The 15,527-nt window shown below is 51.3% G+C and overlaps 7 protein-coding genes across 7 annotated transcripts; 2 read left to right on the forward strand and 5 right to left on the reverse strand.

Annotated features, from left to right (window-relative positions):
- Nucleotides 1-1,482: 1,482 nt before the first annotated feature.
- TGAM01_v206346 (hypothetical protein) lies at nt 1,483-2,879 on the reverse strand (the record flags this gene model as incomplete). The annotated part of the gene is made up of 3 exons (XM_024549855.1): nt 1,483-1,623; nt 1,674-2,560; nt 2,612-2,879. 3 exons carry the CDS (start codon nt 2,877-2,879, stop codon nt 1,483-1,485), a joined length of 1,296 nt encoding a protein of 431 aa, XP_024405419.1.
- A 1,923-nt stretch (nt 2,880-4,802) lies between these two features.
- TGAM01_v206347 (hypothetical protein) lies at nt 4,803-7,555 on the reverse strand (the record flags this gene model as incomplete). The annotated part of the gene is made up of 2 exons (XM_018807074.1): nt 4,803-7,127; nt 7,214-7,555. The coding sequence occupies 2 exons, from the start codon at nt 7,553-7,555 to the stop codon at nt 4,803-4,805; spliced, it is 2,667 nt and encodes an 888-aa protein (XP_018659775.1).
- Nucleotides 7,556-8,083: 528 nt separating this feature from the next.
- On the forward strand, nt 8,084-8,751 carry TGAM01_v206348 (nuclear cap-binding protein subunit 2; the record flags this gene model as incomplete). The annotated part of the gene is made up of 3 exons (XM_018807075.1): nt 8,084-8,149; nt 8,226-8,323; nt 8,391-8,751. The coding sequence occupies 3 exons, from the start codon at nt 8,084-8,086 to the stop codon at nt 8,749-8,751; spliced, it is 525 nt and encodes a 174-aa protein (XP_018659776.1).
- Nucleotides 8,752-9,191: 440 nt separating this feature from the next.
- Nucleotides 9,192-9,593, reverse strand: TGAM01_v206349 (hypothetical protein; the record flags this gene model as incomplete). Its single annotated transcript, XM_018807076.1, has 2 exons — nt 9,192-9,244; nt 9,314-9,593. The coding sequence occupies 2 exons, from the start codon at nt 9,591-9,593 to the stop codon at nt 9,192-9,194; spliced, it is 333 nt and encodes a 110-aa protein (XP_018659777.1).
- A 323-nt stretch (nt 9,594-9,916) lies between these two features.
- On the forward strand, nt 9,917-10,567 carry TGAM01_v206350 (hypothetical protein; the record flags this gene model as incomplete). The annotated part of the gene is made up of 2 exons (XM_018807077.1): nt 9,917-10,101; nt 10,261-10,567. 2 exons carry the CDS (start codon nt 9,917-9,919, stop codon nt 10,565-10,567), a joined length of 492 nt encoding a protein of 163 aa, XP_018659778.1.
- Nucleotides 10,568-10,845: 278 nt separating this feature from the next.
- Nucleotides 10,846-11,371, reverse strand: TGAM01_v206351 (histone H4.1; the record flags this gene model as incomplete). Its single annotated transcript, XM_018807078.1, has 3 exons — nt 10,846-11,009; nt 11,090-11,227; nt 11,362-11,371. 3 exons carry the CDS (start codon nt 11,369-11,371, stop codon nt 10,846-10,848), a joined length of 312 nt encoding a protein of 103 aa, XP_018659779.1.
- Nucleotides 11,372-12,827: 1,456 nt separating this feature from the next.
- Nucleotides 12,828-15,418, reverse strand: TGAM01_v206352 (hypothetical protein; the record flags this gene model as incomplete). The annotated part of the gene is made up of 2 exons (XM_024549856.1): nt 12,828-12,899; nt 12,962-15,418. The coding sequence occupies 2 exons, from the start codon at nt 15,416-15,418 to the stop codon at nt 12,828-12,830; spliced, it is 2,529 nt and encodes an 842-aa protein (XP_024405420.1).
- Between the last annotated feature and the right edge of the window lie 109 nt (nt 15,419-15,527).

Consider the following 15,527-nt stretch of genomic DNA (forward strand, 5'->3'; position numbering starts at 1 on the left):
GGTCGCTTCGTGCCGGCGCTTAGATTTCCAGTAGCATTCTCGTTCGGTACCTCATTTATAGCTGCTTAACATATTATTTACTAATATAATGCATTTCATGAGTTGTCACGTAGGATCAATATGTTTCCATAATCGGCTTCTCTGCTTATGAAAGAAGGAATAATCACTAGAGAAAGGGGGCAATAGTCGAGTTCCTGGCTGACTGAACGACGAGGCTCGGCAGATCAGCTCTTCCTGGCCGCCTTCATACATCATAACCCAGCTCCAATGTGGCGCTGATCACTGCCGAAGCAGGCTTAGGATTTATTTGTGCAGCAATGGCATGTAGCTGAGGTTACATTCGCACGCTTGATGGCTATCCGCATAAACACCTTGAGCATAGGTATTCGGCCGTGATCAGACGAATAGACGCCTCTTAGATGCTGTCTGTATCACAAGAATACTTTTATTATCCAAGGAAAGAAGTTCCGTCTACCTGTGGTGGTAATCCTGAACTAAAGAGGCAACCTATCCATAGATCAACAAGATGTTATGAACAATATTTCAAGTAGCAAAGGGCATTCTCGTGGCACACCACCATCGGCAAGCTCTATCTCTCCTAGTCCCCCGCTATTAGTCCAAGATCGTCCCGTATGAAGCTGGCCAGCCTAGCACGCAGCAAGAGTGACAATTCGTGCTCTTATTCTAGGCTATGATGCAAATGGCTGGGATCTTTCTGAGTCTAGACCAGAGTCAATTCATGCACCAGGAGACATGCAGCTGCGTGATAAAGCAGGCTGCATCCTAGCGTATGCATGTACTTTGTTTGCTTCCTCCCTCTGCTCACCGCAGTTTTGAGCTTGTTGAGCTATGGCAATGTGGTTCTAGTAGAATATGGAAAAAATAATTCACTTCTTATAGGATATGGAAGGAATGTTGGCTTATTTGCGATGAGAGGAGCTTATGTATTCTTAATTGAAGCTAGACGAAGAGAAATTCTGATTCTCATAACATTGTTAGGATATAAAGAGTATACGAGTCAACTTGAATATATACACTTATATCGTCCAACTAGAAGTCATTCTCAGATTCTCAGACTTCAACTAATTGAAAACAGATCATCAACAGTCAATTATAATCACTAAACAGTAAACATAGCAGGCCATTAGAATGCCCATTTCCAAAACAATCTCACCACAAGCCCCCTAAACAAAAGCACAGCCATCCTCCGCCCCTTCTACGCTCCAAGATGCCGTCGTAGACCTCTACGTGTACACCTAGTTGGCATCGTCAACCGAAGCAGTGTCAGGAGTGGCAACCGTAGCAGCAGCAGCAGCAGCTTCAACAGCAGCCTGAGAAGCCTCGTACGCCTTCGCAGTCACCGCCGCCGTAGGACTCAGAGCAGCCCTGTTCAGCCCCGGAAGATACTCCCCATTCCACAACAACCCAATTTGCAGCTTCACCGGCCTCTCCGCCTGCACATTCTCCGCCATGGCCTCCAAGTCATCTCCAAACTGCGGGCCCAGCAGCGCCACCGCGTCGTTGACCCGCATCCCCTTGACAATCACGTTGTACTTTGTCGCATTCTCCGGCATAAATATGACGGCCGGCATCTTGCTCGCGTTGGCCTCGCCAAAGAGCGCCCTGCCGTGCATGCGCATCAAGTACCGCACGCGGCTCTCCACCGCACTCACGCTGAGCTGGCACTCGTCCGCAACGACGGCCTCGCCACAGCCGCTGAGGTTGATGTACAGCACGATGCCTTGGCGCTTCTTGTTCGGGGCCATGCGCCTAGCCATGGCCTGCGAGTGCATCCTCGTGTTAAGAGCCTCCCTGTACGACTTTGACGCCCCCTGTTGAGGAGACACGGGGACGGCAGCAGCAGAAGCAGCGCCCTGGACAGAGGATTCAGCAGAGGTAGATGAAGCCGTGGTGGTGATCTGGGCATTTGTAGATGGGTTGATTCGTGGCCGACTGTGCCAAGCAATCCCCGTAGAGGATGAATCCCCCGATTCAGCAGGCTCTGGCAGAAGAGTATAGCTAGGCCCGCCCTTGGGCATCTTATGCGGATTCTTTGCATAAAAGTCATCCAGCTTCTTGCGGTTCAGCTCGTTGATCCAGCGAATATCCGCAGCAAGCAAGCGCGGAGGGTCGCCGTCGTTGGGGCCCATCAGCTTTCGCGCGTTATCAAAAGCCTCCTTCCAGGCAGGATCATCAGAGGCCTTCCCTTCAGGAACCTTGCCGTCCAGACTCTCCTTGTTTCTGCCCGTCAACATGTCGGCCACAGAGGTCGCAATGTCAACCTGGAGCGCCTCACGCCTGCCCAGGGTGGAGTTGTCCTGCGTGGGATCACAGGCAAACTCGGTGAGCAGCTCGCCGGATTGGTAGTGGGCTTTCTTGAGCACGTTTGTGAAGCCTTCGCCAGATTCGGTAATGGCAATTGAGCGGATGCCGTCTTCGGTCTTGAGGACGGTGACCTGCCAGGTGTCAGGGGGCGTGACCTGGGACAGGATCTCGATGGGGACGTCTCTTCCGTAGAGGAATTGAAGGTTGGCTAAAGCAGAATGAACCAAGTCAGCATCTGTGAAGCTTATGGTAGAGGGAGATATTCGAGATTTATCATTGAACTTACTCTTGATCAATTCAACATAGTTGGTCCCTCCTTGGTTCATAACCTTGGTCACCTCAGGGGTCTCAAGAGAAGATCCGAGCTGCATCGTCAAAGACAGAACAAGGAACAGAAGAGTGAAAATGGTAACAAAGGTTAAGATTCGAGTGAAAAGCTGTAGACGCTGGTCGGAGATGTAAAATACTGGACGAAAACTCGACAAGTAAAACAGTGCCTGATCAGTAGCGGTAGAGAAGTAAGAAGCCTTCAACAGCTCGACGGGAAACATCATGAACTATATATACCCGAGAAAAGCCTACAAAAAAACACTGATCCTGTACATCTTCTGAAATTCACCTCTCACAGCATAGGTATGTATGTCCTCCACACATCTTTATCGTTCTCAGCGCTTCCCATCTCTCGACTTCCATTCATCCCACTTTCGACCTCCCTTGCACGAAACCTCTCATGCAGCCGAGTCCGCCACCCTTTTTTCTGGCAAACAAACATGATCCTTGTCTGTTTATGCCGCCGTATCACAGCAGCAAGCCACTGCGGAGAAGGTCTCATCATGATAGTGCGTAGTTGGCTCGTGATTGACCAGCAACTAAAGCAAAAAGAAAAGAAAGAAAAGAGCGAAACGAAGAGCAATGCCCAAGGCGGAAGTGCTCCGTCCACTACTGTCACCTTGCATCCAGCCCCCTGCTCACCGAGAAAAGAAAACATCAAGGATAGAGGTAGTACGAAAGACGGTACAACATGCCATAGTATTACCCGAACAGCTAGAACGAGTACTGTATATATGTACATGTAGTATTTCCTATCATTGCCGCTGCCAAGTCCATCTTAGCCGCAGCAGAGCCACCGGCCAGGAAATCGAATAGCAGCCCAGCATGAGACAAGCCTCGACCAGGGGTAGCATCGAAGCCGGCGAGGGCTGAGGACCTGCATTGCTAGCACTCTCAACTATTGCTTCTGCTTTGCTTTTTCTTGCGCCATCGTTTTCGCAATCTCAAGGCAGTCGTATGCTTGCGTGGTGTAATCCAAGTATCAAGTACATGTAGGCACATGCACTCACTGCAAAAAATCAGGCTGTACGTCTGCAGGCCGCAAGCAATCACAACCCCGGCTTACACCTCAATTGCAACACCATAGCAATTTCAATCACCCAAAGTCTCAACAATACTCCGAGCAAATCTACCATGTAATGATTCCTGGCTTCAATCTCTCTCTATGCCCATCCTTAGATCCAAGTAGCAGTACTTCCCATCTCTTCTGCGGTGCTTCACAGCAAGAAATAGTCCCCCAACAGTCACACCTCGACCAGCGGCGTACCCCATGCAGGTCAGCCATCATCTCACCTACAAGTCTCAAGCCACAGCTGATCACTCCCTCTCAGAGTTCCGATAACCTGGTCTTAAATGAAACAGCCTCCTCCCATTCCAACCTATCAAGATCCCCCACGCAGGCCTGACTCGATCGCCCTGCTTTCAATCCCACCTCCAACGCTGCAGCACTTAGGCAGTCTCATTCAATTCAGGCATAGCCAGCTTCACCGAGATTTGATAAAATATACGAGCAAAGAAGAAGAGAGCAAGTGATGGACAAGAAAAGAAAGGACATGGCTTTGACAAAAGATCCTCAGACACATTGTGATTGGCAATATGGAAATTGGCCTCTCGTCGAGCATTTGTTTGCTTCCGGTGTGGCGACTAGACCACTGGCTCTCCGACACCTGGCATGAGAAAAGCTGGCGGTAGTCGCAGATGGGGCCGTACTAACAGGGACATGGTCCTGTGTAACCTGTCCAGAAAGCCTAGAAGTGGGTGGCTGGCCTTGAGAAGAGCCAGTTTCTCATCTCGCGAACATGAATACCTACCTATACAGAGTAGCATTGTGGTTTCATATCATTAGTTTTTTCGTGACACAATGTAATTTGATCCCGGAAAGACGATCCCAGGAAGACAAGGTGAGGCAAAGGCGCAAAGAAATAACAAGTCCTATTCTTACATTCAAAAAGAAATATGCATTTGTTCCAGTCTTCATTCGTTCGCCGTGTAAAATCCATTACCTCAAGCAAGCTCATTACAAACTTATCTATGAAACATAGCAGCTCTCCCTTCTTCCCAGCCCAAGCAAGAACCACCAGTATCAGCAGCAGCACTCCCCCTAAACTCCCAGCCTCCATGAGGCCATGCCAAGTAAGTCAGGGGTTTTACATGCTGGCCTGCAGTCGCTCCAGCCGTGATGTCACAGCTTCAACTAGCGCAGATTCTCTGGACAGCAGACCTTGCACCTGCTGCAGCTTGCTGCGTCGTATGTCTTGTGGGATTCGGAGATCCACGCTCGTTGATGCTGGGGACTCGGGCCCGCTCGCGTTCTTTTGGGCCTCGGCCTCGGCCACCAGCTCTGCCTGCAACCGCTTGACCTCCTCCAGCCGCTTCCATACCTGCTTCGCCTGATTTCGAGACCCGACTTCAGCCCCTGATGTCGGTCCGCATACGCTACCCTCCATAGATTTGACTTCCTCCACAAATGCCCGCTCCTTGGTGCTTAGATCCCGTGAAGTTCCCTTGCTCACCATCTTCCGCAAGTCCTCCATCCGTTGCGTTAGTCTTTCCTGCCGCTCCCTGGCCTCGTTGATTCGCCTCTCATACATGGCATTATCGGGCTCCTTATTCTCTCTATGAACTCCGTTGATGGTGTCAATCTTGCCCTTGACCTCGTTGGCTTTCCTGACCTGTTGCCGCAGTTCCGCTTGTAAGAGTTCACATCGGCGGAACACCTCAGCCGCGGCTACACCCAGTTTGTACGTCTCCTCACTGAGCACCTTGTGCGCGTCGGTGAAGATGGACAGTGTTAGTGGACTGAGTCTCACCTCCTGGCCAACGATAGTCTTGTGGCGAGATGTGCGCAAGCGCTCCAGCAGCTCTGAAAGAGCAGATGATTCGCTAAATGTGTGTGGAGGGTAGTATACTGGGCGGGGCTCGTAAAAGTCTAGAGGAGCCATGCTGGCCTCACGCTCGCGGACGGGGGTGTCCTGTTCCAGTTTGATGATGGCTCGCTCGTCGTCAGGTGTCTCAAACGTCAGAGCGATGGGCTCGTAGGGGGTTGCTGAGAGTAGAAAGTACTCAAGATCTGGATCTCTAATGGTGACACAGGCTGCCAGGGGGGTATTGACATCCGCTGCCTGTTGTGCGTAGACTCTGTCTCTGATTGACTGTGAGTTGGCCAGGAGACCGACACGGAAGTCCGTACCGGCTTCAAACTCCCCTTGTAGCTCTCCCTCTAGTCTGAAAATCCAGGGAGTGAGCGAGATGAAGGTGATGGCTGCGTGGTGTGTGACAAAGAAGCTGTATCGTGACGTAACGTCCAGGCTGAAGACCGGCCAGCTGCCCTCGTTGACTTCGACGGGGGTCATGGTGTCAATGGCCTGGAACGCCAGCAAAGTAGGCGGCTCCATTTCGGTCGCAAGAGCGCGGATGAGCCTGCTCTTGCTCTTGGGGGGGAGCCACTGGGCTTGGACTCCATCGGTATCCAGGTAAATTCGTACTTGGCCGCTGGTTGACAACAGACAGACGATGGTCAGAGAAAGACCTTCTTGATCTCCATTGTCGAAATCCAGTTCGTCTTCCTCGCCCAGCATGAGATCCTCCGTCTCCGTTTTCTTTCCTATGACGAGAATGTCCGTGATGGAGCTATCCAAATCATCCCCTGTTTCTGGATCCGACTGCAAATCAAAAGGTCCCTGGAGACGGGGCGTAACGCCAGGCCGTGTAGGTCTCGTGTAAACCTCAAGAGCAGGCTCTCCTGGGATCACAGAATCAATGATTTGGGGTTCCTGAGAATCAATCTCGCTCATCCACTGCAGCTGTTGCTGTGCCAACAGCCTGGTCTTGTCGTCCACACTGGGGTCGTCCTCAATGGCCGCTACAGTAGTCACGATGGACACTGAAAGAGAGGGTATCAATGTCGGCGGAGGTGCCCAACGCTGTGGCAGAAGGGGGCTCAGCGCATACACATCCCCCTCGCGCATGGCCACCCACAACGTCATCGGATTCCAGCCGCCGGATCCCTTGGTCGCGAAGCTTGCTGCGGCCACCTCCATCTCAAACGAGTCGGGAGAAAAGGCTTTGCTCGTGGCCGACACCGATGCAGAGAAGTCTTGGTCCACATTCGTGCCATCTGCCAACTTCTTCAAGTCTATTGACGTTGTCGGCGAATCAAACGACCAGCGGTCCTGCGTCGATAGCTCCCACACGCGGACAATTGCGTCAACCGTGACAGTCACCACACAAGAGCCGTTAACTCCTAGAGGGTGCCATAGAGCGGATGCAATGGGAGCGCGAGATGTGACGTGAGTCGTCGGTCCGAGCGTGTATGTTTTGGGCTTCAACGGGCTGGCATCGTCGCTCGTCAGGTGAGATGAGTCGGGCAGCACACAGATGTGGACGGTATGCGTCGTGAGAACTGCCAGCAGGTTCGTGTTCGGAGAGATGATGAGCTGTCGGATGTCGTCGGCCACCGGTATCTTGAGTACCTGCAGATTTGTTAGCGATTGTTGTAGCAGAGATGCTTTGACCATGATATCATAATGGTGTTGTTGGTTTGTCTTTTTCAACTCACCCTCCATCCAGCGGCCATCTCAGACGGCTCAAGCTCAATCGACTGTAATGTATCATCCTCCTGCTTCACTCGAACACTCGAGCTCCTCCTCCTCCTGGCCTGTTTATCCGCCCATTCTTCCTTGAGGTAGACTAGATCGCCCCATCGGATTTCCTTCCCCACGGCAACAAACACCTCCGTTCCGCGACGAGCAATGGTTCTCCTGGGTCCCGGAGTCTGCTTCTTCTTCGAGGGCGACGACAGGGCTTTGGATCGCAGGGAATCGGCTGAAGGCTCAAAGAGCTGGTTGCCTGGGGCGTTCTTGGACAGCCAAGCTGCCGAATAATGCTTCACCTTGGGCATGCTGGGCTCGTTTGCGAGATTGGCTCTCCAGCTCGGCACCCTTTCCGTTCCTTGTCCCAGCTCCCCGTCCTTCTCTTTAACGATGTCAAGTAATAGCTGGCGGAAGCTGATGTCTCGTCCTGACAGCTCCGCGTGAGCTGCGCCTGTCGAATCTGTAGAAAGGAAAAAAGTCCAATTGAAGGGCTAGAAGCTTTTTTTGTAAAAAGCGCGGCTGTTGGACTGCGAAAGCACCAGGTAAGCTTTAGCGCGTTATCTGGGGCAACTGGGTGGCAGGGGGCCCACCCGCAATCGCTGTGAGGTCCCTTTTTAGTGCTACAGGTGCCTTGCATCAGCGACTGGTTTGATGCTCCATCAGGCTGGCCGGTTTTTTTGCTTGAGCTTGCAGGCTACGTACTTGTTCAAGCTTCATCTAACCAATTCACTTCTCCACATCAACGTCAATTCAATCAGCTTTCCTAGAGCTTTGAGGTCCCTATTGTTCAATCTCAATTATAATATTCAAGCTTCCATTTGGAAGTCGACTTCACGATGCGCACCGAAGTTGGAAGCACCGTCGAGCGGCTCGACAGGCCAAGTGCCTACTATATCAGCAGAGTACGTTCAATATTGCCAGCATCCATTGCGTCTTTTCTCCAGCGAATGCCTTTAACACAAACTCACCAATTACCAGAACAAGCGCAGACGCGATCGAGACGACAACGCAGAGGAGCCCACGGAACCCGCCGTCGATCCTCTTGCCAACGCGACGACTCTCTACGTCGGCAACCTGTCGGTTCAACCCTCTCCACTAGAACTTTTCTTTTTCCAGTAACACAGCCTAACACGGCACCTACAGGTCATTCTACACCACAGAAGAGCAGGTCCACGAGCTCTTCTCCAAGTGCGGCGAGATCAAGCGCCTCGTCATGGGCCTCGACCGATTCAACAAGACCCCCTGCGGCTTCTGCTTCGTCGAATACTACACCCACCAGGACGCCCTCGACTGCATGAAATACATTGGCGGCACGAAGCTAGACGAGCGCATCATCCGTACAGACTTGGACCCGGGCTTCGAGGAGGGAAGACAGTTTGGCCGAGGCAAGTCTGGTGGCCAGGTCCGAGACGAGTACCGCGAGGATTTCGACGAGGGCCGAGGAGGTATGGGCAGAGCGCTGCAGGGCGAGAGATCACGGAACAATGACGACGATAGTCGGTAAAGCAAATAAGTCTTCATGAAAGGATCGTGTTTTTTGGAATTTTGGCATTTGGGAACGATACCTTGCAAGGGGATTTAGATATGTGTTTATTTTGGTTCTTTCAGCGCAAATTTCTAGCTTTTTTCATCAAATTCAACGCGCCGTTCATCTCGAACGGCCACCTTCCGGGTAATCCTACAATTGGCCGCTGTGCCCTGCAGCCAGATGATACCATTGTCTTTCTCTTTCCTCCTTCATCATATCTCTATCCTGCCCGTAAAGCCCAAAGTACTCCATCGTAGTGTAAAGTGGTAAGTAGTATACAATAAGTCGCTGCCTATATATCGTCGTATATGTTCATCGTTGATCTTCCTTCTCTCTCGTCCAGTAGACCTCCCCCAGTCAGAATACGTTGCAATTCGCTTGTCGTACATTGATATATCCATTCTCGTCCCGGCATTTTAGTATCCAGGAGGGTTGATTCTCTGCGAAACTCTCGTCCACTTCGGCAATTCTATTACAAATTAATCAGCATCAACACTTTCACCCAGGCAAAGATACCAATAACGGAGGAAGCCCATACTGTGAATGCCCTTTCGATACTTCTTCTCCTTCCGATCAAACATGGTATATTTATCCTTCGGCAGCATCTCCTCCTCCGTCGGCATTTCAGCCTTCCACCGCTCAATCGCCTCCAATGTCTGTCCCCTCTTCGCCAGCGCAGTGTCCAGCGTCGCTACTACGCTATCCACCGCCCGCAGTCGCAATCTGTGTCGTCTCTTCTGGAATTTTGACAGCCGCCAAGGGATCTTCCATAAAAGACCACCTGATAGAGGGTTCGTAGCGCGGAATGGGCCGAACATAATCTCGTCGTCTTTTGCGCTGGGCTGCCGGCGAATTACGAAAAAAAAAAAAACAGTCGATAGCTGCTCAGGCGAGTTTTCGAAGCTTTTCGCAGTTGCATCGGATTGGCCCCTCCGGAATTTTGGGGGCGTGCGCTCCGGTCGGAACAACGATGCGCCATAGCAGTCGCACACGCCCCTCCCTTCTCTCCCCAGCATCATATCCCGCCGCCAATCAGTCCGCATCAAATCGACATCTCCAGCATCACGATTAAAGAAGCTTGCACGCCTCTTCCCCTCCGCGCGCAGAAGCCTCGCCCAATGTGCGGCGGCGCAGCAGCACGATGAGCTACTACTTTGCCATTGTCGGCACCCAGGACAATCCTTTGTTCGAGTACGAGTTCGGCACCTCGAAGCAAGGCGGCGATGGCCAGTCCCGCTTCACCGAACAAGTGCGACACCTGAACCAGTTCATCCTGCACTCAAGTCTGGATATTGCAGAGGAAGTGCAGTGGTCGCATGGTCAGATGTAAGTCTCTGATACGTGTATTAATTTCTTCTCTCTTTTCCCCCCCTCTTGCGACCTGCCTTGCCTATAGAGGCCTTGTTCATATACTCGTGCATGTGAAGCTACATCAAAGCCGAGAGAGGATAGAGCTTGGCTTACCATGTCCGCGCAACAAAATAGGTACCTAAAGTGCATCGACAAATTCTTTAACAACTACATCTCCTGTTTCGTCACCGGCGGCAACGTCAAGTTCCTACTACTACACCAGCCCACCACCCCGACCTCAACGGCAACTTCCAGATCGTCGACCGCTATTGGCGCCAACCCGACGAGTCCAGCTACCGAAGAGGCAATCAAGATGTTTTTTACAGAAGTTTACGACAACTGGGTGAAGGCGATTATGAATCCGTTCTACAAGGTGAATATGGAAGTACGGAGCCCCATCTTCAGAGCAAGGGTAGCAGCTGCTGGACGGAAATACCTGTAAATATAGAGATGAACGCGTAGCGAATGGAGTTTTCAATGTCAACACGAAAATAATGATCACTGTCAATTTGAACTTCTTGAATAAGCCCGTCGAATTAAGATGATTATAGTATTTGTATTCATGTGGTATTCTCATTTAACGTAAGGTCGTCTACCATGACGCCTCCTCGTAAGCCCATTCCCCCCAACGCCATTTCGATCACAAAGTACATAAGAGTCGACGTTATTTGCACATATAACCCCAGCGCAGAAGAGCAAAAAACACGCGTGTTCCTACGCTTAACCACCGAAACCGTACAGGGTGCGGCCCTGTCGCTTGAGAGCATAGACGACGTCCAGCGAGGTGACGGTCTTGCGCTTGGCGTGCTCGGTGTAGGTGACGGCGTCACGGATGACACCCTCGAGGAAGGACTTGAGGACACCACGGGTCTCTTCGTAGATCACTGTTGCAGCCCGTTAGTTCTCTCAATTCTAATACCGTCGATGATGATGATAACATCACCAGGATAGACAGGAAACTTACTGGCAGAGATACGCTTGACACCACCACGACGAGCGAGACGTCGAATAGCGGGCTTGGTAATACCCTGGATGTTGTCACGAAGAATCTTGCGGTGACGCTTGGCACCGCCCTTGCCAAGACCCTTTCCGCCCTTTCCACCTAAAAACCCACGACAGTCAGCATCACCAACTCCAAGAATCTCAATTATTCAGCGCGCCGGCATCACTGCAACAGCTGTACACATGTATGAAACAACATGTAAGGACCATGAAAGTAAATGATAGAATACTTACGGCCAGTCATGTTGATAGATGTGGTGATGAAAACGTGTGTTGGGATATAGAAGTGTCCGTTAAAAACGCGTCACTGCTCGCAAATGACGTTTAAAAGGAAGAAAAAAAAGACAGACGAAGAGTGGAAGAGCGAAAAGAGGCGTTGGATGCGGGGGGCGGACAGCGCGAGGAATAAATACGCGCGGGCAATCAGCGCCAGATCAGTGGCCCTTTTAGCTTTTTGCGCGTTGTATGTTATTTTATTTTCAGGAGGCTATTCCTATTTGGGGGTGGGGTGGCGGGAGCCTTTTTCGAAAATGGTACCTGCTGATTTGTTTGATTCGACCTGTAGTGCAGGTACCTTGCGTTATGATTTTGGTGCGAGCGATCTTAGTGGTTGGCTGCTTTGTTTTTTCCTAGGTGCGCCTATTTTTTTCGGAAGCGCGGGACACAACATGCGCGACCTAAAGTTTGAGATTAGCGGGCTGTTCTTTTTTTCTCGGGAGAATAGCGGCTGCGTACCGTACGAGCGCGTTGTAAACAAAACGGTAGCCGAACTGGGCGAATTGACAGCCTCTTGAGAGCTGCGCCACCGTTACCGAATAATGGCAAACGGACACTGGAGCTAATCGTGGCTTGAGGCGCCTATCAGTGCAAAGTGTGCTGTAAACAGGGACAGTTGCGGTGCTGTCAGTGAAAGGTACTTGCTGACGCAGCTGTAACCTCCGTGTTTACTCAAACCATGTGTATAAGCCACGACAGGCCTCAATATATCACCACAAATAACCACCAAGTACGCTCTGCCTTAATAATAATATTACACTTCTTTGGGTCGATAGGTAAGAGGCGTCTAGGTCCCCACGGGTAACTTCATCACCATTTCCCTCCTATTCCATTCCATAGGTACCTAGGTAGTAATCACTTCCGAATCAAAAACACCACATCGAGCAGAGTTTGAAAAGGTGTGTGCAAAATAGTATACAGCCAATAAAAGGACCCCCCCCCCCTTACCGCCTCTCCTTTCCTGTGTGCTATGGTATTCACATACATGGAGCAAAAGGGCAGATCAAGAAAAAGAACGAAGGTAAAAAGTCCAATGCTCTCTCAACTTCAACCCCACTCCAAGCCAAGCCGAGCAAGCCGAGCAAAAAAGTGTAGCTTTTTCGAGGCGAGATCCTCTCCTAGGTACTCCAAAAAAACGCCGATGCCATGCAAAAAAGGCTACCATGCCGTCAAACACTCCGCCCCCTTTGTCCGAAGTTTTGAAAAACCCCAAAAAGTAATATCTTTTGTAAGCGAATAAGCTTCCAAATTCATACCCAAGTGAGATGAGTACTGAAAACGGGCTTGTAAAGAAAACGAAAACCGAACCTCCCCCTTTTTGTTCATGTTACACGTGGTGCTACTTTGAGCCCCTATTATCAAAAACTGCTCAGGAAAAAACCATCCAAGCCTCTTTAAAAAGAGGATACTCATGAGCATCATCATCAAATCATTGAGTCGTCCATTGGTATATCATCCTCAAAACTCTCTATCGCCTCCTTAATCTGCGGACCAGCCTGGAATGGAATTGTCAGTCGCCTGTTAAAAGAGAAAGAAGCATCTGGAATGTAGGACCTACCTTTGGATCCAATGCCAAAGCAATAGTATAATGACGGACCGCCTCCTGCCTCTCATTCATGCTCCTATACATTTGTCCCAAGAGATAGTGTACCATACCCTCGTCTGGGGCCATATCCTTCAATATAACAAGTTCTCTGTGCGCCTCTTCAACTTGTCCAACAAGGAGGAGAGCTCGAGCTTTCTTGTATCTTGCGGAAGCAGCCTGTGGAGCGAGCTCGACTGCCTTGGAATAAGCACGCACTGCTGGTATAATTTGTTTCTGCTTCTCGAGCGCTATTCCGATGCAAGTTACCAGCACGGCGTTGTTGGGATTGATGACATGTGCGGCCTGGAAGTGAGTGAGGGCCTGATCATAGGCACCCAAGCGCTGCTGGACACGTCCAATGCCGTAGTAGGCGTTGTAATGCCTCTTATCTGCTGATATCGCTTGCCGGTAAGCCGTAAGGGCCTTGTCGTATTCTTCATTGGTTACATGTTCGTGTCCTTGCAGTGTGAAGCCATATGCAAACTTTGGATCTAGTTGGGTGGCCCTCTTGAAGCATTTGAGAGCCTGCTCGGGGTCTCGCGCGAGAGACCATGCGTTGCCCAAGGCGCACCACGCCTGTGGGGAGTGCCATGCGGCGTCCACCAGTTCATGGGCCAGAAAGGAGAGATCCGTCTCCCGCTTCAAGTGCCAAAGGATGGTAGAATACACCTCCATATCTTCCAGGCGCGATGGACATTGTGCCCGCATCCTGCGAAAAAACTTGTCTGCTTCGGCATATGAAGCCTGTTCATAATGAGCACGTCCCATGAGCGCCAAAACCCAGGGCGAGCTTTGATGAGCTGCAGGCAATGCACTCAATGCCTGGATTGCTTCTTGGCACTGGAATTGCGATAACAAAAAGTATCCACTCCCGAGCTTCTTCATCAGATCCATTACCCATCGCAAAGCTTCTTCGAATTTTACTAACCCGTGTTCCGCAGCCTTGGAGGGCGGAACTGAGGCATCTCTGACCTTGACCATCTCATCGTATTCTCCTTCTCCGTTGTGGTCCTCCAAAGGCTTTCGGTTTCCGCTAACAACCCTTACGACGTTGGGGCCAGTGGAACCCGGCCGCACCATACGAGAGACTGGGGGCCTAGCCTTTTTTAACTCTCGTCCACCGGGGGCTCCTCCGGCAGCTGGGGTGGTTGCTGTCGAGTTCGGTTTGCTCGACGGTTTTATCAATCGGGCGCTTCGCCTCGTAGCGTGTTCTTCCATGTTTGCTGATCGTGATACTGGGTGGCCGGCAAGCGTTCGTTTCCTATCGGTTGTCGGCATAACACTTGACCGTGAGTTTCCAGTATGGGCACTGGGGGTATCTGAGATGGGTTCCAAGGGCTGCTCTTGGCTATTTTTCTCCCGCGTAGTAGCATTTTTTCTCGATCCAAGTCGATGGTTCATTCGTGGCGGCGCTTCGAGTGACTGGTCGACATGCTGGGCATTTCGGGTCCTCCTGGCGGGCGCATGGGGTGGTTCCTGCAGGTTGTTAGACCGAGACATCATTGCTTCCGCTGGTGGCCCTGTTGGAGTCTCGAGGCCCTCCATGTCGTTTTGATGGTGATTGGACGAGCTCTTAAGCTTGAATTTAGCATTCTGCATCCTGGACATGAAGTCGCTCTCAGTGTTCGCCAGCATGTTTTCGGTCATGGGGGTCATATCCGCGGCGGAAAAGCTAACGCCAAACGGATCGGGCCCCATGTCGGCTGCCACGGGTCTCATGGATGACTTCTTCGGAGGCTGCTGCGGTTGCTGGTGCTCAAAGGAGTTTGAGATGGTGCTTTGGCTCTGGCTCTGGGTTTGGGTCATGCTCGTGCTCATGCTCATGCTCAGCTCAGCATTTACTGTTGTCAAGTCTTGACCAAGGTTCTGTAGTAAGCTGTCACTGGCCATGAAGATGTTTGGCACACGAACTTTGACACCCATGTCGCAAAGAGCCTTGAAAGCGTCCCATTGAAAAGCATTTAGTTTCAATGCTTCCTCAAAGCTGCTCACGGCTCTCTTCTTGTCATCGTAACCGCGGTACAGCTTTCCCAGCAAGCAAAGCACCGCAGGGGTATCGGGGTATGCAGCTCGAGTCGTTGCGCTGTGTTTGCCCATGGTGTTCTTTTGCGACCAGGAGCCTTTGGCCTTATCCAAAGCTGCGATGCCGTCTTTGTGCCGTTCCAGAGCCAAACATGCTTGAGCAAAGACCCAAGTGCATCCCAAATGCACACCACGAAATCCCATGGGCTTGCTCACATCGTACGCGGATCGGTAGTCGCCGAGTCGAAGGTGACATAGTGAGTAGAGGTAGGCGGCTTCGCTCGATCGGGGGTCTTGCGCGGCGTATCGTTCGGCGAAGAAGAGGGCGTTGTCGTAGGAGCCGCTATCGAGATGGTAATAGACCACTTGTCGCAGGAGACTCCCGACAGCAGTCGGGCTTGGCGCCATCCTGGAAGTGGTAGAGGCCGGGACAAGGTGGATAATAGATAAAAGTCGCTGAAGACTGCGAAGTGTCGTCACCGATGTATCTGGGCCATGAGACTTTCGTCGACACAGA

Source organism: Trichoderma gamsii (genome assembly GCF_001481775.2).
Source record: "Trichoderma gamsii strain T6085 chromosome Unknown Scaffold_21.2, whole genome shotgun sequence".
Lineage (NCBI taxonomy): Eukaryota > Fungi > Ascomycota > Sordariomycetes > Hypocreales > Hypocreaceae > Trichoderma > Trichoderma gamsii.